This window comes from Sander vitreus, chromosome 21 (assembly GCF_031162955.1).
Source record: "Sander vitreus isolate 19-12246 chromosome 21, sanVit1, whole genome shotgun sequence".
In the NCBI taxonomy this organism is placed as follows: Eukaryota; Metazoa; Chordata; class Actinopteri; order Perciformes; family Percidae; genus Sander; species Sander vitreus.
This window is the reverse complement of record NC_135875.1, coordinates 2,614,329-2,639,345: the sequence shown is the minus strand read 5'-3', so window position 1 is coordinate 2,639,345 and position 25,017 is coordinate 2,614,329. Positions and strand designations below refer to the sequence as shown.

The window sequence follows — 25,017 nt, the reverse complement described above, 5'->3', positions numbered from 1 at the left end:
TAGCTAGTTATTTTTTTGCTCGTTTGAAAGCCATGATATCTCTCCCTCTTTCTCATGGGGGGGCCAAATTCTCTGGCCGGGCAAAGCAGAGAAAGGGGAGGTAACCTTTCCCCTTATGATGTCATAAAGGAAAGATTCCAGATCGGCCCATCTGAGCTTTCATTTTCTCAAAGGCAGAGCAGGATACCCAGGGCTCGGTTTACACCTATCACCATTTCTAGCCACTGGGGGACCATAGGCAGGCTGGGGGAGCTCATATTAATGTTAAAAAACCTCATAAAGTGACATTTTCATGCCATGGGACCTTTAATAGTTGACAACTAATCGATGCTAGCTGTCGTTCATAATGCTAATACATCATAAGCTTAATTTACAGGGGGGAAATGAAAACTGGCCAGTACAACCCCCCCAACTATTATAAGTTACTTTACATAAATAAAGACATTTGCACCATGACTTGATGCAGAAAAGGCACAAACTGTTGCAGAAAATTCCGAAGTTCCGAATTTCATGAGCCCTTCCTAACCCAAAACCCAAAGTTACGGCCTTGTAATACATCCTTTAGATATGCCCAGAACACACAGGATTGGAAATATGCGTATATCGTAGATCGGGAGGTTATGATGCTTTTTGTAAATGTTGGATGGAATTTCCCTGTGGACATCAACACGGCATCACATTATTCACGTATTCGATAGATGACGGGAGGAAAAGATAGCTGAAAGGGAGAAGGGGTGGGACATGCAGTAGATGCAGGCCACAAGAGATGAGAATAGAGATGAGAGATATGAATTCTCTTTATGAATGCCCTAATTAGAGAAACTCTCAGCTGATGCTTGAAGTTGCATTTCCTCCATATATTATACAGCAGGAGAGTTACATAAAGATACATCTCATCTGCGGTCCTCATCAGTGAATAAATGAGGGAGTCCTGACTCCATGAATATTAGAAAAATGCTGCTCAAACGCGTTTAACTCCAGCAGGCTGGTGTGTGGAGGAGAAACACAGTGAGGTTCCAAGGTTGTTTGGCTGGTGTGTATGTGGGCCGGAGCGTCAGGTGTCAGGATGTGGGTGGGTTATTAAGTTAAATTAAACACATACACAAATATAAAAGTTCAGCGAAAAACAAATTCATACCAACATTGAGCATAGTGTCACTGGGGATTCATGCTCTAACTGAGATAGCTTTAAGCTGCCTAATGATTTCCCTGTCACAGGAAAATTCTTGTGGCCATTCATTTTCAGGCTAGATGAATGGAGATGGGATGAATAGGATGTCGCCACCTGTATTTCTCCGTGTTCGCAACAAAGTCTTTGTCAGTGTTTCTTGCTGCTGGTAGAAATGATGAGTCACTAGCCCTTTCCAATAGCACAGGTAGAGCGTAGGTGGGACGGTGCTTTTACCAGTGTGATGATAAAAATCAACTAGCAGACGGTGGTTCTTTATCCTTCATTCTCGCTTTGCCATGCACATCACAGGAAGAATCTCGCTCTTACAGAAACAGAGTGTGTGGGAGATTTGCCAATTTGGAAATGTACCCAGTAAGACAGCAAAATCCCCAGTGATTCTCACAGATCATTTTTCTACAGTCCTCTATGCTAACACATTAGTATAGACTATGTTGAGTGACAGTAGGTGACCAGCATTATTCAGTGCACTCTGTACTTAATACTGGGCTTGTAGCATTAACGTTACAACAGGTTCTTACTTTCTAATATCTAATTAGGCAATAGCTCACGACACGCCGTGGTATATAATACATTTAAAGGGATACTACGCAGTGTGTGTGCCGATGAACAGCTGCCCTCCGTGGCGTCCGCTGTCAGTTTGTTTTTCTACTGTTGGTTTTCTCAGATGTTGATACTTATTGTGCAAAGAAATCAAATTATAGTCATTGTATGTGGTTATTATATCATGGCTATGAACCAATCAGATTGCTTGATTTGAGCTAACCCTTTTATTCTATATGATGGCCACTCCAATATTAGGTATATACCCAAAGCGATCAACTACGGTAACCTAGTGACACCCTAGCAAGGTCCCTGAGCATTGAGATTGTATGTAACAACACCCTAGGATCACTTTAGCAACACCCTAGTAAAAATGTAACCCAAGCACATTTTGCTCAGGCAGCAAGAACACTTAATTAATGGCTTAGCTATGCACATTTAACTCTTCTTATTTAAGATTAGGGCTGCAACTAATGATTATTCTCATTATCAACTAACGAACTATTACTTTCTCAATTGTCATTATATTGTGAAAAATGTACAGGTAGGCCTATATAAACTGTATATATAATTTCCCACAGCCCAAGGTGAAGTATTCTAATTCCTTGTTGTTGTTTTTTTATAACCAACAATGCAAAGCTCAAATATACTACGTTAACGATCATATATGCGAAAGAAAAGCATCAAATCTTCACATTGGAGAAGCTGGAACCAGAGAAAAACTGTAGCACATATAATCAGTTATCAAAGTTATTTTCCTGTCTATCGACGAATCAAATTATCTGCTGATATATAGTCAAGGGCCAACGGTACTTTGCAACTGAGTTTAAGACCAGTTAAATGTGTTTTTTACTTTTGTTTATGCATCATTGGATCAGCAGTTTGTGTTATGGTTTGCGCTTCCTCCCTCTGTCTATCAATCACTCATTCAGACACGTTCACACCCACACACAGTGAGCGAACCAAGTGTTCCTGCAGAAGTAGGCCATTTTCCCGCTGCCTCCCCACTTCACCCTCCTCCTCACCCACTCACCCTCCATCTCCCTCACTTCTCTCTACCACTCCACATTTCCCCAGTGTGAAGGGTTGAGAGTAGGGTAGGACATGCTTTTCTTATCAGTTTCTTGGATAAAATAAAACTCCTGACGAGCGATCCCCCAGCTGCCCTGATGCTGTGAAAAGCAGAAAACCTTTTCCTAAATGAAATGGAGGAATAAATGCAGAATTTAACTGTGTTTGCAAAGAAACAAACTTCCAACTATTCTAAACATCCTTAGAAAAAGGAAATTTCACAGAGCCACAACAGTATAAACAAGCAGCCTTATTTTCAGATCTTAAAATAAAATGTTTTCTAGATTTTGTGCAATCTCACAAAGAGAGCAATTACTCAAGATGCCTTGTAAACTATTTTAAACTGGGCTAAATATGGCTTTTTAATTGCTATATATAAATGATACCTATGCAACGAAGTACATTACTGAAATGCTGTTGAAACAATGATTCTACATAGCCGGACATCACCAAATTAGTGACTTCAATTCAGCACTGTTACTGCCTAAATGGAGGTGAGCAGAGGAATAGATGCGGCTGACGCTACACTGGATTGCTGGCTTGAATGTGTAAGAAGAAGTAGGAATAGTTGAATAAGTGGGAATGGGTTAAATTAGTATGAATGTCATTGAAATGTTTAATAATACCCATAATGTTTGAAAGATGTGGAATATTTTAATAGTTCTTAGAAAAGACGCTACACTAGATTGCTTGCTTGAAAGAGTAAGAAATATGGGAAGTAGTTGGCCTGGATGGCAGCCGAACTTAGCCCCGCCCACAACATGAGGTCAGGAAGTTAGGTCTGGACCTGATCCGTGGTGGAGCAACTATGCTCCAACCAGAGCCGTTCGGACCAATCAAATTGTCAGGGCGGGCTTTATACGATGATGGACAGATGATCAACAATAACGTAATCAACCACGTCACCAAAGAGCGCTTGGGTTGACTTTGTTTACAACAAAGATGGCTGCCGTTGGAGAATTGAGATGTGTAGATTCCGCCATCGCGTCTGTTATAGAAGATATCGACAGCACGTTCATTTTAAAAGAGGAACAGAGAACCACGATCACGGCATTTGTGGATCGGAAATTAAAGAAGTCTTTGCCGTCCTTCCTACGGGATTCGGGAACGTCACATACTCCGTTGCTCTGATTGGTTGTAGGTCTATCTGTTGCTCTGATTGGTTGTAGGTCTATCTGTTGCTCTGATTGGTTGTAGGTCTATCCAATTGAGTGCAGAGGCATTTTCTTTCCTGGTTGGGTTGAAATACGCCCTATAATCACAGCCCAATGGAGCGGCATTTTTTTTAAAGATATAGTTATATATAACGGGATTGCTGGCTTCAATTTGGATGAAGAAGCAGCTAAAGGAGTATGAATGAGTCTGAAAATTGGGAAATGTGTGGGTCAGATTAGGGAATCTCAATCAGCTGTGTTGAATATTTTCAAGAAGTGTGAATGGGAATTACAAGTTGTATGAAACTTTGCCATGACATCACCAAAAATAAATGAAGAAGTAGAGGAAGGCTGTTGGTTGAAGCCGTTCCCGCTCACCTTGCCGTGGTAGGCGCTGCCGTTCTTGGCTACGGCACACTGGCGGTCCACCAGGAAGCAGTACCTCCTCCTCTCCTCGGACAGAGCGTTCTTGTAGCCCTCAGCGATGTAGTTGTCCAGCTCGCTCTGCTTATTGCTGATGGCCTCCACATACTGAAGAGAGCAACGGAAAAAAGGATAGCATGAGAAAAACATGGTGGTGTGTCCTCATTTGGACATTATCTCACCGTTTAAATTCATAGAAACTTATTGAATTATTATCTGGTACAGGATTTTAAATCCTCTATTCCAGACTCAAACAACACAAAAACAAAAAGGATACAAACAAATTTGAAGCACATTGATTTCACAAATCACATTCATTTCATGATTAAAAATGACTTACATTTCATAAATAAGTTACAGAAATTACAAACAAGCTTCATAGTTGTATAGTACATTACATCTTTTGACAGATAAAATGTATCCAACCTATTCTTGAAAGAGATAACCGAAAGGGGAACGCACAACTTATTCTGGAAGATAGTTCCTTGCTTGTGTGAATAAATTCTCTCTTTTTGGACATGCATGTTCTAGGGTAAAGCTTTAAAGAATTCCCTTGTAACTCATACCTATTGCTCCAAAACTGAAAGATGGGCTCAACCGTTACATCATATATTCCATGCACAAGCTTTTACACCTGAACCTGAATGTTTGAAAGAGTTGCACCTAGATTGAGGAACGCTTTGTCCAGTGATTTTTTTTTTTTTTAAAGCAGCTAAAGACACATCTTTTTAGTCAAGTGTTCCATTAGCCACATTGTTGATTGTAGTACTATGTTAATGTTCCCTGCCTTTGTTATTTATTGTAATTCCTTGTGATTTTTATTGGGTATCGATGGGTTTTTAAATGTATTACTTATTTGACCTGCAAAGCACTTTGTGACTGTCTGTAATAAATGCTATATAAATACATTTTACTTTACTTACTGTTGGGATAGGGTTGAAAATACAAGATTTGAGAGTAGAGTGAGAGTGTAAGAGTTTAGTGGCAACTTCTACTTTCTCTGAGCATTAATGAACCAAAATGACATTCTAACACTTAGAGGACTCTGGGGGCTGAGTCGTTGAACGAGTGGAAGGTGAAATGGGTTTAAAAGTCAGATGCACTAACTTGCTCACCCATCTGACTTTTAAACCCATTTCACCTTCCACTCCTTCAACGACTCAGCCCACAGAGTCCTCTAAGTGTTTGAATTAAGGTACAGGACATCTCCTCTCCATCAAACAAGTGGAACCAGTCATCCACATCTAGCATCACCTTGACACTAGACACGCACAAACACAAAAGGCAGAGTGTTGTGAACCCCACTCAGTCCTTATGTTACTTATGTAACTTAAACTTAAAGATTCCCACGGTGTCGAATAATGTGAAACAACCTTCTGAGTGCCAGACAGCTCTGAGGTGTTAATGACCGTGGCTGGGTTGTTTTGCAGAGAAAGTAAGCAGCCTACGCACTGTCATGTGTGTCTGGCTGGTCCAACTGACACCAGTTCTGTTAAAGGCTAAAGACGAGATGAAGAAAACCAACTGGTGGTGGCGAGATATGAATTTAAATGAGGGACTTAAGTTAACAAATGCTGTGCTGTGGCGAGATATGAATTTAAATGAGGGACTTAAGTTACCCAACGCTGTGCTGTAATCACATCACATATTAAGCATAACCAGAGGTGCTAATTAGGAAAAAAATGTAATTCATGCATTCATTATTACACGTGTCTGCCTAAACAACAAAGTAATGAAATGTATTTAAAGGGCCTATCTGTAATTATTTCTAACTATATAAATCACAGACATCTTAACAACTAAGATAAAGATGGAACACCAGCTTGGTTTGTTTTTGACAACTGGTAATTCAACATTCCTTTTATTGTCATTCAGCAAAACACAGAAATGTGTAAAGCATGAACGACATTACGAGCATGGCTCCTTTAAAAACGCTGTAATAAACACTATGTAAATCTAAACTTTAGATAGTTTTGCTGCTGTGTATTCACACGTTTCTAATGGAAACAGATCTTTAACAGCATTACTTCAAAATATAAATGTTCATGATGTAGATTACGTCTTTTTCAGTGTTGGTCCACTGACGAAGGTTCCATTCCTTTATTTGTTTATGGGTCTATTCCGGTGTTGTAGTCAAGACCACCTAAACCGAGACCAAGTCATCACCGAGAACAGAGTGTATCGAGATCGAGGCAAGACCAAGACTTTGAGGGGTTGAGACCGAGTCAAGACCAGACCGAGTCCCACACTGCATGACACCATAACATGTGCTGTATAAATACATTTAAATGTACTTACTGTTGGGATAGGGTTGAAAATATAAGATTTGAGAATAGAGTGTCACAAAAGCGTAAGAGTTTAGGGGCAACTTCTACTTTCTCTGAGCATTAATGAACCAAAATGACATCAAATGAGGATGGAATTTAATATCCGTTTGTGGCTCACAAATCACTGTAAAATGACATTTAAAACATTCAACAGTAACATATCTTCCTATGAACTATGTCCCAATTACTCTAGATAATCTCGAGACCTTTGAGCACCACAAACTGAATGACTTCAGCAGATGATGGACAGTATTTTAATAGCTTTTAATGAATGGACTCTGCAGTTTTAAACTAAATAGGGCATCATGCACCACAAACATGACATAAAAAGCAGACAAATTGTGCTTTGAAAGTCAAATCGCTGTGCCTTTGGAAATGATAACCATAGGCACTCCTCAAACTGTTCTGAAAGATCCACATTCCCAAAAAAAAAAAAACACCCACAGAAAACAACTAAAGGTAGCCAAATTGTATTTGTCAATTTGGCTGACATCTCCCAGACAGCCAGAGCTTCTTCTGTCTCCCGTATTCTCTTTCTTGGGAGTGTGTGTTAAGGGGGGCGGGGAGAGGGGGTTAACAGTAACACATTTCAAATTAGAAATGAGTCAAGTTACTGGTTACATTTGAAGCAGGAAGTTTTACATCCAATCCCAGTAATGATGTTAACACATAAATCAGACGATTCACAGGCTATTTAGTGATATCCCTGCAGTTGTGGTCTTGAAATAAAATCCTTTTTATCCGAGCCCTAGTCTCGCATTGCCAGGTTTATTGGCATTTCTTTAAACCAATCACAATCGTCTTGGGCGGCGCTAAGTGTCTGACGGAGCTACGGTGCCGCTGCAAAATAGCCTCTGGAAGGAACTTGTTTTGGTTGAACATGTGTACGTTCAAAAGTAGTTTTAGTCGTGCAACAGAAAACTCAGATTGGACAGATAGTCTAGCTAGCTGTCTGGATTTACCCTGCAGAGATCTGAGGAGCAGTTAACCATAGTCCTCACAAATCCACCAGAGTTTAGAACGCCAACACAAAGAAAGAGGAAGGTAACTTGTGACATCCGAACGTCATGGATAGAGACTATCCCAGCTCAAAACAAGACTGAGAAAAATTCTGAGACAAGACCTTCAAAAAGTGGTCGTGAGACCAAGTCCGATCTTGAGTACTACAATACTGGTCTACAGTATCCTTCTGTTTGAATTCAGATCACAGGTGGTGCCTTTATCCTCAAATATAATGGAGTTAAAGCACGTTCAGCAAAATCAGCTTTTCTTCATATGCCATGTTGGAGGGACATAAAAAGTTTCAGTGAACCGACTTGTCATTGGACATAAAGCCATCCTTTGTGTAGGAATTCAAATGGGACCGTGGTGCTGTGCAGGCGGAGAGGTTTAATTAAAAGATCATCTATAGATATAGATGTGGGGACATAAATATATCACGGTTTTCAAAGGGCTTATAATGTCGGTCTCATGCACTAATGCGTAGAGAACAGCATTAACAGGCTCAGGTGCTCAGTTCTCTTTGGTGGCTTTGATGATGTTATTCGCTTGGTTGTAATAATCTTGCAGAGCTGGTTTCACTTATTTTAAGAAAATGACACTTTAAAAAGGAAAGTTCATTACGGGTTAATTTGTTAACCCAATGACTCAACTCAGGGGTGACATCATTGAAAAGGAAACACTCTCAAGTTTTTGTTAGAAGTGTCTTACTGACAGAGTTACAGAGGCTAGAATGGAGGTTTTTTATTTCCGTCCAAGTCATACATCTGTAAAATGATTAGAATACACTGCTGTAAACGCATCTGACAGGTGACAGACAACACAAGGCCATAGCCACATGTCTCAGCTTACTACAGCTTACATGTGACATATTTCTACAGATATGTCTGTGTTTTTTTATTTCCATTTGAAAAGTGCAAAGAAAAATGCCAAAAAACTACAAAATACAACACTTCTCAACACAATACATACCCACATCAATCACCTTTCCAATGATATCAGGCACACCCCTGAGTGTCAAAGTATATGGGAGCTGTACCACTTTTAATTTGGGTATGACGTTTAGACCAAAAAGCATGGATTTCAAGCGTTTCTTCAGCCACTTCTGTCTCCAACAGTCGAGAACCCTTTTGCAATTATGTAAACACATAATGTAATCTGAAAACTGCTGCAATGCAACTGATCTCAGCTAATATTCTGTCTGGAATGGACATTTCTAAGTGACCCCAAACTTTTGACCGGTAATGTACAAATTAGTCGTTTTTCTTTTGAATCAAGCTTTTAAGAACTAACAGTGGTTACATATATACAAACTATCTTACAGTATTGGATTTAAAGAGGGAAAGGTGTACAAAAACAACATTTGATCACTGTAATTTATCAGCTGAGACATTCCTTTATACGTTTCTGGAGGAATGAGAGCAATTGGCATTTTGCATTTCCCAGTTTTGACCTATGATTTAGGGGAATATTCATAATCATCACATTACAGTTTCCCTTCTGTGGTCCAAGTAGGTTTCTGTGGTGGGAAACGTTGTTTATGTACTGATGTGCCACATGGAGGAGCCACTGCGTCACACCTCGAATCTCTCTGTCTCTGATCCTCCAGTGTCTGACCCTTACAGGCATTAAATCAAAACGCAACCGGAAGAGACGTTAAAGGCAATAATGTGCCAGAATACGGCCATTTGGCAGAAAAAAAGAACAATTTCTAAGAGCTTAACGAGGTCCTTTATGTGGGCGCACTATGGCTGAATGTGCACTGATCACCCACAGTGAAATATGAAACGGTGACAAGTGGCAGAGGAAGATGAAGGCCACTTATGAGTCATGCAAATGGCGGAGGTGGAGAGGCTTTCAGGTAGAAAAAACACCCAGCATTGACCATGTTGATCAGATTCGGACCAGCAGTGGTTTACCCGGACGTTCAAGCGTGTTCTGAATTCCTTATGATTATACAACCTTCCTAAATGACATAGGCATAGATTTCTTCTGTTTAGAAGAGGTAGATTTGTCCCCATCAAAAAATATGATTGGTTTTGGGATATTAAGTCCATGTTGTCACTTTTTTATATGTTAGGTGTTTTTCAATGTTTTCAGTGGTTTACCAACTGAGCAGCCTTGTATGAGAGAATTTTATACCAAACCTACGCCCCTGCTCAAATACCTTGTGAGCTCTGACAAGGAAACTAAACACCATATATGGGTACAAGTAGAAAGTAGAAAGCACAAGAGTTGTTGTTGCACAACTCGTGCACAACTCTACTATTATTACACCTTTCTAGGTGAAGTGCACTTCTGATGCTGCAACTCGTGAATATTGTCAGAATCAAATCGATGAGTTTGATACTTCCAATTATTTGATGAATTGTCAACTCCACAAAAATGCAAGCTTCCAAGGTGTCAAAACCCCAACATATCCCGATATGTTGTGCTTATGGTGCATAGACCTAAATAAACATTGCATTTCATCAAATGACCACAAACTAAATGTGTAGGCTGCTGTCTGCTCTGTGCTCGATGGGTACGAGGTTTGCAAAATTACATCAATTATAGCCTAAATGTGTAAAAAAAAACAATCTGTAAATGTTTTTTTGAAAAGACCACATTTACATAATCCTATATTGTGTACAGTATTTTATGAATGTAGTGGAATGTGTAAAAGATAAGGAAATCCCTTGGGCTTTCCTAGGTTACAGGTGACAATCTACATAAACAGTGGGAACAATGGGAGTCAATGGCTACATTTTTTTCCCCCCCAGGGCCCCCAAAACAGGTTAATCCTGCAATGTCTATATAGTATATCTATAAAACATCACAAATGCTGTTTATTCTTCTGACATTGTATGTGTACGAAAGGGGAAATCATGTAAGTAATAGTATGTAAGTAATAAATATGTACGACGTGAAATGTTTTAGTGCTATAGGCTGGGCACAGCACAGTTTTATAACAGATCCCTGGAGAGTACTACTAAGATATACATTAAAGTACATTAATCCACCACAGCAAAGTTCCTTTTCCATTATTTAAGTAGTTTGAGTACATCAGGCCTGCTGTATGTGGTGTAGGCTACACAAGCGATCGCTCTCAGATACAGAGCCCTAATTAGATTCCAACCGGCCTTTAATGCTGCTGCCAATCAGCCGCTCTTCGCCTAAAGCTCCCTGTTTGCACAAAATATAAATCTGGCCAAAAGCTGCTCCTGGTTTCTGCTGACAGTGAACACAATCAACATTTAAGACATGTGCTGGGAGGGTGAGTGTGTGCTTGTGTGATATTTATTGACTTATTTCACATTAAAGATGGTCTGAACCACTGGTGCAAAAACTCTCTGCCATTAAACATGTCGACGACTAGGGTTGCTAAAACTTGGACTATAACAGACTGTATGAACCTGTCATGCGTGACGTGACAGGTTATCTGTATAAGGTCGCTGACACACAGAGCCGATTATCGGCCGTCGGACCGTCTGGGGAGGACGGTGACTCAAGTCTGTTCGGTGCGCTCCGTGCCGTCGTCCGTCTGAGGAGCCGTCGGCCTTCATTTGGGCCGACCCGACATGCTCAGTCGGAGACAGGGCAGTCGGGACTCCGGAAATGGCGAGCGGATGAGCCTCTCAAAATCTGACCAATCTTTTAAACTGACCTTTGTTGATCTGAAATGAAGACAGATTCAGCAACTGCACGGCCTATTTCTCTCTTAAAATGTTTTCAGAAACACGTTTCGGTGAACTATTTTAGTAAAATATGAGATCGTATTCTGAACAAGCCACCACAACTGTCTGGCTGTGAATTTCCAGAGAAAAAAGTCCCACGTGGCGCGTTCGTCCTATCAGCTGCCAGGTTTTCATTTTCTGGGAAACAACACAGAGAAGCGCCGCCTGCTGCTATGGAGACGTATTACGTTTTGCGTACGCTCAAGTCAGCGTCGCCTCAGTGTGTTTTGAGGCATTTTTTTAGGACCTCGGGGACCCGACTGTCACACCAGAGCGATATTAAACACTGTGTGATGACGATATATATGACTGGTACAGAGCTAAAAGAATACCTGCACTGCTCAAATCGTTTCAGACCTTTTTGATTTTTTGACAAACTTCTCTTCTCTGTATCTCGCTGACATGAAAGGAAAACAGAAACTGATAAAAGGCTGAAAGTAGAAACAGATAGTTGTGTTAACTGGCTTCAAAGCAAACAATTTCGTCTGATAGCAAACAACAGAAAAATGCCTAAAATCTGCTGTGTGGTGATATTCAATACCAACAGGGTAAATAACCCAAGTTTATATAAACTACTGAACTGAAATACTGAGCTTTTATGAAGACAAAAGTGGATATAGCCGTGAGGAATGAGCAGAGAGAATGGAGAGACTGTGGGATCCTGACAGTTAGATAACGTTATGTTCGACGTTACGTGTGTTAGCTTAACTTACAGACATACTAGAGTTAGGCTAAAACTGCCATTTGGATACTTGACTTGGTAACAACATGCTTGCAGCAAACGTAGCGTTGGACAATAGTATCTGTGTTTTCTGTTGCACGCCTAAAACATACACATGTTCCACCAAAACAAGTTCCATCCTGAGGCTATTTAGCATCCGGAGCAACAGCGCCACCCAAGACGGTTGTGATTGGTTTAAAGAAATGCCAATAAACCAGAGCACGTTTTTCTCCCAGCCTGGAATGCTGCGTGGACTCGCCAGACCTTCCTCCGCAGCGCTGTGGAGGAAGCTTAGCGTCAGGATCGCTGCAACCTGATCGCACAGAAAAATGAACACGGCCGTGAAATGAACACGGCCCCTTAACTCAAAATCTGTGGAAGTTTCACGGAATCGCAAAAAATTCCATGATGGGCCCACAGCTGGGTTTAGGAAAAGAAGAACGGGATGGTTGGGTTTAGGAAAACAATAAATGGTTGGGTTTAGGAAAACAATAACGGGACACGGGACAACAACAGGACGGTTGGGTTTAGGAAAATACGTTTTTTGGGTCGGCAGCTTATAAAAACTTAAGTCATAGGTTATTTACCCTGTTGGTAGTGAATATCACCACACAGCAGCTTTTAGGTATTTTTCTGTTGTTTGCTAGCAGACGAAATTGACAAGGAGGCACCTTCGCACAATACAAGTCAATGGAGAGCGGTCAATATGTCCACCACTTTGGTCTAGACTGAAATCTCCCCAGAGAATAAATCCTAATGACTTAGGTGACCTCATAACTTTTCCTCTAGTGTCACCCTGAGGTATGTATTTGTGCTCCTGAGTGAATCATCTCATCCCTTCTTATTGTTCTCTTTGGTACACAAACACAGCTCTCAGCTCATGTCGTGCAACCATCTCCTCTGATCTCATCCCGTTTAAAAAAAAACATCAGAAACCAGAAAACCCAACTAGGCAGGTGGAAACTGTTTTCACACATTTCACACAAGGAAGGGAATTCCCACTTTCCCTTCCATTCACCATGGCTTCCTTCTCGTGATGGGATGATAATTGTGTGTTAAGATTGGTGTTACTACTCTGCACTCGTGTGTTGGGAACCACAAAATGATGCAGTTATGTGTTAACGTTAGTTGCAATGTTGCTTCCCACTGGGAAATATCTCCTCAAGAAGTATCCAAAGGCCTGGAAGCATAGGCGTAATTTACAGGGGGGATGAGGGGGGTTACACCCCCCAAATAATCTAAACTGGCCAGTTCAGGGCCCCCCCCACCCCAATGTTGAACCCAAAGTAACACACTTGGAACTTTTCTTTATAATGAGATGGTGAATTATGCTGCAGACACAGATCCCACCGTCTTCTACCATAACAAGACAAGAAACCCTCTGAATCCTGATGTAATGTTTCTTCTTCTGCTAACACTTCAGTTTTCAGTTCAATGGCCACAGGTATGAATCATAATCAGGGCTGCAAGCAATGATTATTTTCAATAATGTTTAATCTCTCGGTTTACCAAATAATCCTTTAGTCTGATGAGGTGATGACTTGGTTGCTTGAATGGCTTGTTTTTGTCCAAAAGTTGAAGATATATTCCGTTTTAAATTATATATAACAGGGAAAAGCAGCAAATCCTCACATTTCGGAAGCTGGAACAAGAACATGTTTGGTGAGTTAAGCTTGATAACTGGCTTAAACTGGTGGTAGCCAGCCTATTTCTGCTTGTTACACCGTAATAATGACGCAAAATCTTCACGTTGGGAGTCTGTGAGCTCTAAGCACATCATCATCATGTGTTTATTTTCCTTCTTAGGTTTAATTTGAAATTGGAAACATTTTCAGAGGCTTAAAGAGGTAAGCGATGCAGAAAGTAGCAAAGATTAGAGGAAAATGTCGAAAAATAAGCATTATTTCATGTTTATTTTTGTCAGTCACTGTCCCGGGACCCCTTAACTTGACTAAATTAACGATGACTTAGTTCATGCTGTTAGAGATTACTATGTGCCAGTCGACTAACTGATTGACTGACTGTTTAAGCACTAATCATGATGTCTAATGTAATGGCATTTTTTTCTTATCACAGAAAAACTAAAAATGTCTGCAGGACATGATTCAGTGGAAGTCAATCATCTAAAGCCACAAACTACCCATTTCTACCAAGAACGCTTCAGTCACAAATGTCCCAGGAGATTTATCAGACTGTATATCGGCAGCAGCTCAGTGCTTCATGGCCCCCTGAGGGACACCGTTGTAAACGGGTGACTTCCCATCCCCTACAGTTTTAATACCAACATCAATTTATGAGCGGGAGTGAACGGCAATGACTCTATACTGTGATGGGTTCTTTTTTCTTGCTGCTCCAAAAGGCATCAATGAGCTATTGCTTCGCATTATACCTCATAATGTCTAAGCAACAACCCATCCACACAGGCAAGCTTTCAGGCTTTGCACAAACATATTATCTGTCTTAAGTAACCAGACAAATATACATGTATGTATGTATGTATGTATGTATGTATGTATGTATGTGTGTGTGTGTGTGTATATATATATATATATATATATCTCATGATATTTTTGACCAAACAATTATTGCAACGATATTGTAAGGTTGACAATTGGTGCTTTCACAAAATTACTGACTAAGTGGTTAAAAGCAAATAATAGAACAGCTAGAACAGTCTGGTAAGTTCAGAAAATGACATCACTTTACTGTAATGCAGCCTTTGAAACCAGGAAAAGACTAAACTTATCATGAAACGATATTACAATTCTTCAAAATCTAAGACGATATCTAGTCTCATATCACGATCTCGATATAATATTGAAATATTGCCCAGCCCTATATATATATATATATATATATAAAAATATAAATGTTCAAAAAGGCAAACCTTATTTTTGGCTGTAAGCCTAACAGTGCAGGGCACTGGTGTTCCTGCCAAGACCTGGTTCCCATGAGGGCCAATATGATGCACTCTAATCATGGCTTCCTTTTCATGATGGGATGATAATTGTGTGCCTAGATTGGTGTCACCACTCCGCACTCGTGTGTTGGGAACCACTAAATTATGTAGTAAGGTGTTAATATCAGTTGCAACGTGGCTTCCCACTGGGAAATATCTCCTGAACAAGTTTCCACAGGCCTGAATCTGCGAGAATCTGGCTACCTAAACAAACTAGCTCCCTCAGTACATTCACATGCTACTCTGGAGGTCCACAGCTAGGGCTGCAACTAAGGGTTATTTTCATTGTCTATACATTTCTTGAATAATGGAGGAGTTGTTTGGTCTCTAAAATGTCAGAAAATGGTAAAAAATGTGGATCAGTGTCTCCCAAAGCCCAAGATGACGTCCTCAAATGTCTTGTTTTGTCCACAACTCAAAGATATTCCGTTTACTGTCACAGAGGAGAGAAGAAACTAGAACATTATCAAACCGATTAATCAATTATCAAAATAGTTGGCAATTAATTTGGTTAACAGTAACAACATAACCATATTCTACTGCTCTTCATACTATTCATCCTGCATATACACTTATTCTTACTACTCTGCACATAGCTGTACATACTGTACATATCTGTCCATATGGTTCATCAGAATATCCATATTTATTCTGTTTCTTATTATATATTCTGCTAATACACTGCATATATCTATTATTCTTACACTGTTCATATTACATAGCCATATTTATTCTGCTCTTATAACACTGCAATATATTTCTTGTCCTGCCTATGCACCACCTGTCTATACTTGTATATCACATTGCACTTTTCTGCTTTTTTATTGCACTTCTGGTTGGACGCAAACTGCATTTTGTTGTCTTTGTACTTGTACTCTGCACAATGACAATAAAGTTGAATCTAATCTAACACACACATGCACAAACTAGACAGTACTTAGAGTGCACTGCTTTGCCAAGGCTGCACAATGCTTTTGATTGTTAAAGGCTTAATTAGTAACTCTGGCACAACAACACAAGTCTGGATACAAGTCTGCATCAAAAAAACTAAACGCTGAAGGGATATTTCACATATTTTTTCCATTAACTCTGAAATCTTTTGAAAAAATGTCTGGATCTTCACCAGAATCAAATCCTTTGTTCCTTGCCCCATCTGAACTTCTACCAGATATCAAGACTGTGAGATACTGCGCCAACTATTGATTTTATTCCTTCTCTCCAAACTTTCTATTTCATTACTCGACTTTGGTTTTATGATGTAAGCTGTTTTGTGTTACATCCCAACCCATCTGCCTGGACTGGAAAGCACTTTGGGTCAAATTTGGTTGTTTTAAATGTGCTACATAAATAAAGATGACTTTACTAGCAAACAGACCAACAGGAATTAAAGAAATAACCTTCTTGCTGGAGGTATTATACCCACACACGTGCATACATAAACGCATTATTAATGTACACACATGAAGGCACTCTGGTCTCCAATATTCAAATTAGTGAGATGTTCAATTTCCATCAGTTCATCACAGGAGTTGAACCAGAATCCTGACAAAAACTAGAAAATATGATCACATAACACCTGTTCTGGCCTCTCTTCACTGGCTCCCAGTGCAAGCTAGAGCTGATTTTAAGGTTTTTCTTTTAACATATAAGGCCCTGCACAGACTCACATAGTCTATATCCACGACATTCCACTTCCGTGATTGCTCCGGAAATTCTGCAGGATCTCCCTCTTTTTGGCTGGATGTCCGTCCCCTTCCTCTTCCTTTGTGTTGGCGTTCTAACCTCTGGTGGATTTGTGAGGACTATGGTTAACTGCTCCTCAGATCTCTGCAGGGTAAATCCAGACAGCTAGCTAGACTATCTGTCCAATCTGAGTTTTCTGCTGCAAGACTAAAACTACTTTTGAACGTACACACGTTCCACCAAAACAAGTTCCTTCCTGAGACTATTTAGCAGAGGCACCGTGGCTCCGTCCGGCGCTTAGCACCGCCCAAGACGATTGTGATTAGTTTAAAGAAATGCCAATAAACCAGAGCACGGTGTTCTCCCATCCCGGAGTGGTGCGTGACTAGCCAGACCTTCCTCCGCAGCTCTGTGGAGGAAGGTCTGGTAAAGCGAGACTAGGACTCACACCACCTTATTTATCTGAGCTTATTACGTCATATACACCGCCACGCACTCTCCGCTCCCTTGATGCTGGTCTCCTGGTCTTTCCCCTAGTAAACTAAAAATCTGCTGGTTATGGAACATTCTCCTACCGGGCCCCTCATCTGGGGACTGGCCTCCCACTACATACAACATTTTTAAATCTAGATTGAAACCCCCCCCCTCTACTCATAAAACTACAGCCAACCAAAACGCACCCTCCTTTCTGCGTCTTGTACAAACAAACTGTTTTTCACCCTCTCTCTTACATTTCTGGTTTTGTAGTGTTTATTATGACTGATTTTATGCTGTTCAATTGTAATGACGCAGTCTGTTATTTCTGTGTTCTAGAGGTGTGAATCTTCACTGATCTCCCGATTCGATTACCATATCAGCGATTCGATTTGATATCTCGATGCATCACGATGCGTCAAATACATTTTTACTATTAAAGCCATATAGGATATTTAATTCATAGCTTTTCAAGCTTCAAAAACAAAACATTCTGCAGTGCTCTCATACTAAATAAATTGGACACAAAACTACAGCACTGAGCACATGGAACTTCCTGAATGTGCAAAACATAACAGAATATGTAAACAGAAAGGTTGTTAGGCCTACATTAAGCTGTAAACAGAAATAATCGATTATGGCCCGGCCGATTATCGATGCAGCATCGTCCATGTCCACGATTCGATGGATCGATTATTTGATTCATTTCAACACCTCTACTGTGTTCCTTTCACACCTTCCTTTGACACTTTAAAAAAAATGTGACTGAATTTGATTGATGAAACGTCTTTCACACCCGATAAGCCGTTAAAGTCCAGAGTAACTGCAGGACTTTGAAAGTTCTTGTGCTGTTGTTCCTCATCACTCCACGTATTGATTTTTGTACCGACCGGCCCCGGCCGCCCCTTTCACGCTCCACCAGCCATCCATTAAGGCAACACCAACAATTACACAATTTTTCCCATCCCCTGCTGCTCCGGCGCAGCGGTGTGGGGCGACTGCCTCGGCCTCTGGAACAGCCCTTAAAAGGTCCAATGTGTAGGAATTTCTCCCATCTAGCTTTGAGATCATATATCGCAATCAACTCTCTCACACCACGCAGTTCAAAGGACGTATTACAGCTACGGTAGCCTTCACGCTTCAAAAAGCCGGTCTCTTGCTCTTTTCAATCTCCTTTTTCCTTTTCTTGGCGAAGAAGAAGACTCCTGTTCCTGAAATTTGGATTTTGAATACATGTGGTCCTCCATGTTTCCTTCTTCAAACTTGCCGGGGCCGGGAAGCTACGATACCCGTTAGCAGCATTAGCAGCAGCTGTGAGTTTATCATGTGACAGAGAAAACGTGAAAGGTGGAGCAGTATGTCCTGTATGTCCCTTACCGACTAACGTATTTCAAGATGGAGCATGAATATGGAGCGCTACCCCAGTTCATGCAAACGCAAAATGTCAAATGTCAAGCCAATAGGAATACTTGGAATTGATGGTGGTGGTAAATATTCATGAAAAAGGACAAGTTTGTGAACGGGCAACACAGATTTTGATAATGAACAACTAAAAACGTTACACACTGGACCTTTAACCTGAACTGCCATGATGAGATAAAACCATACAGTGGTATAGAAGCCACTATATGATATGGCTCTTACTGAGTTTTTTAAGTTTTTAATACTACATTTTGTCCGTTTTTTGTTTTTTGCTTGTTTGATGACTTGCCTATAAGTCGTTTCCAAATGATCCAGATTTTGACTATCCTCTGAGGCTTTTTTATTTAGTTAAAATTACTTTTTATTAAGGCTGTATTTTTACTTTTATCCAGTATTGACAAAATAACATTAAGAGATTCCTAACCCATAACCATTCAGCTGGCATCTGATCAGCTCGAGACTCATAAATTAGATAGATAGAAGATATCGCTTAAGATTATTCTTTCCCAATGTCTTTACCTTGTCAATCAGCCTGTAAGCAATACAGCTCATCCTTGCATTTCTTTAAAGATACATTTCTATACTGTGTTACTGTAACTAGTCTGCGAGCTTCTGCAAGTTGCACCCTGGGGCCAAAAAGCCTTTCTTTCTATCCCCTACTGTATTCCTATCTTATGTCAGTTGAAGGCCCACAGTGGAGCAGCAGGTGAGTGCATTTCTGCAGAGTACGACACCAGCGGTCAAAGCCTTCATATTCCCCGTTCCATTGTAAGCTCAATTATTCACTTTCGACACCTGAAGTGCTGACAAGGCAGAAATGTAATCAGCCACGGATTGAGCCTATCGCAGATAACTGAGGTATTTGTCCTGTCGCCCCACACAGGAACCCGCTGAAGGCGGGAAGAACTTGCGTGAGTCAGCAGACCGTTCAGCTGTTGACATACTGAACGTTTCAGGCTTAAAATCGGACTAAAATCAATTTGGTTTTTGTCATTGCCATCCAGATTAAAGCCCATTACTGTCACACTGCAGCACACACACATGCACACACACATAACTCCTCATCATTCTCTCCTTTGTGTCCCTCGTCTCTCTCGCTCAGCGTCTCATCGCGCTGAGCAGCAGCTGATTGGACAGACACCACATCGCAGCAGCGTCTCCTGCGCAGGTTGTGTAAGAGGGCTCTGTGTGTCACCAGAACACCTACAGACGAGGGCACAGAGACAGAGTCTGCCACACGCCTCCGCTCAAGCAGTTACCTGAACATGAGAGAAATGCGTCTCACTCAACTCGACCTATTCGCCTGCCTTAGATATCATAAACAAATGTTATGTAATAAAGATTAAAGTGCAGCCGCTAATGAAATCGATTTAAATAGTGAACGTTTTGGAAGGCCAAAAAGTTACAAAGTAAATGTGGTCAGGATTGAACACTGCGTTTTAAATATATATTCTCATGTTATTTTGTTCAATATCGATCAAATCGATTTATTTATCGGTTCTGAATTTACTTTAAAAAGAGATATTTTTCAAGTTTTTAAAGCTCAAGTGGTATTTGAGACTTGGCGTACTCCGGTGATTACTGTAATGGAAAATCACATATTTGTCTTTTAACATATCACTCATACCACAACTCTTCACCTCTGTTTTGATGTATGGACTCTGATAGCCTAACTTTTTCTAGAGTGCAGAGACTGGCTTTTCTCTACCTCCCATTTCGATCCCAGATTTGGAGGTCAGAGGTCAGATGGACTGATAGTCAGAAGGGCTGTATTTTACCCCCTCCCTCTTGCTGTCAGCTTGTTAGACGGTTAATAAGCGAGTGATTCTCCAAGACTCTCTGTTCTAGGGATTTTTTCCACCGAACCGAACCCTACGCTTGCACTACGCGCGCTTCGCTGGTCGACGTAATGACGGCGCCGTTGATTACAGGAAGGTGTTTACGTAGGTGGAGCGTTCAATACAGCAGGCTGAGAGGAAGTGGAAATGGAACTGGTGAGCAGAAAAAGTGTTGTTTGGCAGTACTTTCAGTCAAAAGAAGGCCATTCAAGTCCAGCTACATGTTCAATCTGCAATGCTGATTAGTCTGGTGGTGGCGAGGACCCTAAACAATACACAACATCACCGCTGTTAAAGGGGAACTATGCAGTTTTTTTAGCTTAATTTACCTGAACAGCTTCGGAGTCATTGGAATGGTTATATGACTTTTTTCAGGTTGAATGGTGGTCGTCGCTCCCCCCTAGTGCCTTGCAACTTTCGGCCGGCGAGCCGCCGGCCTCAGCGTCAGGAAGTATTGCGTGATATCAGGTCTCGCGATGTAACGAATTGCTTCACGGCACTGCACACATAAACCCATTGAGGAACCGGCTAACAAGGTAGTGATGGAGTTTTTCACACTATCGTCATGGCTGAGCCGGCTAAAAAGAAGCAGAAAGCTAGGAAAGCATTGTCGGAGGAACAGAGAAAGAGGAAACGGCAGACTGACCGAGAGAGGAGTCAGACACAAGTAAACATAGGAGCTGTAGGGGGAGCTCTATAGAGAAACCTGTAGGGGGGGGCTCTATAGAGAAACCTGTAGGGGGGGCTCTATAGAGAAACCTGTAGGGGGGAGCTCTATAGAGAAACCTGTAGGGGGGGCTCTACAGAGAAACCTGTAGGGGGAGCTCTACAGAGAAACCTGTAGGGGGAGCTCTACAGAGAAACCTGTAGGGGGGGCTCTATAGAGAAACCTGTAGGGGGAGCTCTATAGAGAAACCTGTAGGGGGGGCTCTACAGAGAAACCTGTAGGGGGAGCTCTATAGAGAAACCTGTAGGGGGAGATCTACCCTATCTAAAAATTTGTGTTAACCAGACCATGGACTGAGGATGGGAGTAGGATTCGGTATTCTGTTTCAGATTCGGCAGAATCTTAACCAGTGGATTCGGTATTCAGCCGAACCCCAAAATGTGGATTCGGTGGATCCCTATTTTGTTCATTCTCTCAGACTCTCCTGATGAACCTTCTTTGCGCAAAGAATAAATACTTAAAAGACTTTGTTGAGTGAAGCCTTATTTCACCTAGGTATTAGAGTTTCTACCACATTACTCAGTTCACATTGACAGTATATGCAAAGAACTTTAGCCTTGTCATAAGAGAACCATCTGGAAGGGCCTTGAAACTGAACTTGCAATTCAAAAGAGCAATTTCTCTATCCATTTCTGCTCAAGGAGCTTTGTTTTTTTACTAACTCTTTCCTGATTTCCCAAACTACGCAACCTACTATGCGTCAAAACATTACTGCCATTAAAAGGAATTTGCTTTGACTTGATATTATCGCGTTCATTTTGACAGCCTTAATATATTTTACAATACACACTTGCTGACAAGGTGGCAATTTGTCAGGTCTAAAACCACATAATCACATGATTTATTTCTGAATACCCCATACATTTAATTGTGATTAGCTGAAAAACGTCAGCTGTTTTTTTTTGTATTTTCAACTTCCAAAACTAAATCTGTGGGATTGTTTTTGCTGTGAAGAGCCTTGCAGACTGGCACCCACACTGCCTGTGCCCAGTCGGGGGGCATCCCATTCAGCTCAGCACATCCCATCCCATCAGCACGTCACAGATTACCAGGCGCACTGAAGCTCAAATCCCTTCAGGAGGAGGGAGAGGAGCAGAGTATGTGCTACACCGAAGAATCAGCGTGTGTTCACTAAAAGCCTCTGTTCTGACTTTGCTGGAATAAGAAATAAGTGAATGATGAAAATAGACTGGAAAAATAATAGCCTTAGCATCAACGATCCAAATTTTGCTGTACAATTAATTGTCTCAGAAATAATTGCGATTAACAATATAATGGTCTCTTGACATTGAACTGAATTCCAATTCAATTTGATTTGTAGTGTCAAATCACAACAGTTGTTATCTCAGGACACTTTATATATAGAGTAGGTCTAGACCACACTCTGTAATTTACAGAGACCCAAGAATTTCCCATGAGCAAGCATACGTCTTTTGGTTATATCGCTGCTATGTGACCCAAATAATGTAATAACACAAATTCCCAGTCTCTAAAGTAAACTAACTGTATATCCCCCCCTTCATCATTTTTATTCCAATGAACGTGTTTAGGGTCAAGTGCCAACAACTGACAATTAAAATAATAATAAAAAGAGTCCGACCAATAATCTTAATAAATAAACTTGTTTAATTACAATTTGGCATAACTAAAGAAAATGCGGTCACCTACTGGTTTGTGGATTGCCGTTTTGAAGCCAGGAGTTTGCATTTGGCCGTAGCCATCTTGGTATTTTTAAGCCAGAAGTGACCATATTTGGACAAAAGGGAGGAGCTTGAAAGGATGACGCGGCCAAGCCAGTGTTGTGTATGGTTTTAATGGCGCTAAGCTAAGCGCTAAAAGAGGGAAAGTCTCTGATTTTCAACGATGTGAGTCACCCAGTGGAGATTTACTGGCAGGTAAACGTAGACCGCCGGGCACTGGTGCCATTTATCTGTATGTACGGCAGTACACAGAGCTGGTTGAAAAACGGTGGACTTTCCCTTAAGTTACCAGCTAACGTTAGCGGTAGCTAGCTAACTTGGTTGGCAAGAAGCTGAACAAGACATTTACAGGCGACCAAATGTTCCAATTAAATTTGCTTAAGTGAAAACACACAGTGAGGGGGTCAAAGTTAGAGATGAAAACATGGACAACAGCCAAAAAAACAAGTGCAGGTCTATTTTAATGTCCACAGCGGCATGGTTAGCATTGCGAAGCCTCGGTCCTGATTTACAGGTCGGCGTGTAGTAACACCCTAAAGCATCCCCTGCTTTGTCATCCATTTTAAAATAAATGTGACCATAATTTACAAAATGAACATTATGCTGTATTGAAGAAAACTAGTGACTGAGTCCATAAACTCATTATAAAAATGTTTACTGAGGTAATAAATCAAGTGAGAAGTAGGCTCATTTTCTCATAGACTTCTACAGAAACCGACCTCCTTTTGCAACCGCACGTTTCGCTCCCTGCTGGAATTCAGAAAGAATGCAGCTTTAAGGAGCTTCAGCATCAAATTCACTTTTAAGGCCTCAAAGTATTGTCATGCGTTTCTTATACAGTGGTCTTCCAGCTGGCCATGAGGATGGTCTATGAGCCACAGAGCTAAGACTTCTGTTATATTCTTCATTGCTCCATAGAAGCACCAGGAACTGTAGTCTGCATCATTCAAAACATCTGATAATTTAGCCTCCTACAGAAATCTAAGGACATATTCAGTGTGAACATACACAGACACACACACACAGACTGACCTGCATCTCCTTGTCTCCGTACTTGGACGGGTGCTTGCTGCCCTGGCTCTTCCTGCGCAGTTTTTTCAGCTCTGCCTGGCACTTCTCCAAACTCTCCCCTTTGCCCTTGTGCTCCGTCTGGTACTTCTTCAGTGCAGCCTGAGGGGGGCAGCACAAAGTCAGCAGGACAGTGCTCGCATGTGTCCACATCCACAGATGATATTTGACAATGACGTACACTCATTGCAAACTGCCCTGACAAGTGGTCGCCTTCTGTTTCATACCCAGATTGGTGCAGGATGGGGACTGGAGAACTGAAGGAGGATGGTACCTTGTGATTATGATGACGTTTTTTTCTCATCCTCGGTTTTATCTGTTTTCAAATCCCCACCAAAATGTAGCACACTTCACATTTGTTTTCCGCTGGCTCCAAACAGAACTACAGAACTAACACTACTAACAGTATGTGTGCTGATTGTGTATGTACAGTATACAGTCTCTGACAAACAGCTTGTAATGTAAAACATGAGGTCATTAAGTGGCTCTGTAGCTGATTTGCATGTTATACAACAGAAGTTTTGACTGTAATAATCAGAATGACAGTCATTGTGTTGGTGCATCCCCTGTCTCAAATGACAAAATGTTTCTGTGACTGATTCCAAACTTCTGATCACCATAAATTAATTTGTCTATTTTTTTTATTTTCTTGCAAAACTCCTCATTTTCACAGAATGAGTCATGATTCCCAGAGCAGAGTGGGAAGTGATTTATGTAACTTGCTGCAGTGGTTTGGATGAAAGCCGTTGGGAAATTAGGGAAAGAGCTGAATGATTTTAAGAGAACGTGGTTCATACTGTATTACCAATAACTTCACTCCTCGGAGAGGGCCTAACTGACATGGAGCAGAGTTAACCCTTGTGTTGTCTTCCCGTACACCATGAAAAAAAAAAACTTTTGTTGTTTAAGTTGCTTTTTTCAACACTTAAGTCACTTTTTTCAACATTTTTATGGCTTTTCCCCAACGTTTTTATGACTTTTCCAATGTTTTGGGTGGCTTTTT

General features: G+C 41.0%; 1 protein-coding gene across 7 annotated transcripts in view; it reads right to left on the bottom strand.

The window, feature by feature from the left end:
- The window catches only part of baiap2b (BAR/IMD domain containing adaptor protein 2b), a 98,253-nt gene that overhangs the window by 18,776 nt on the left and 54,460 nt on the right, over nt 1-25,017 (bottom strand). For all 7 annotated transcript variants that reach the window (XM_078279412.1, XM_078279413.1, XM_078279414.1 and 4 more), the window contains 2 exons: nt 23,979-24,116; nt 4,336-4,488 (listed from right to left, as the gene is read on the bottom strand). In XM_078279412.1, the coding sequence (XP_078135538.1) occupies nt 4,336-4,488; nt 23,979-24,116 (291 nt within the window). The remainder of the gene's footprint in view (nt 1-4,335; nt 4,489-23,978; nt 24,117-25,017) is intronic.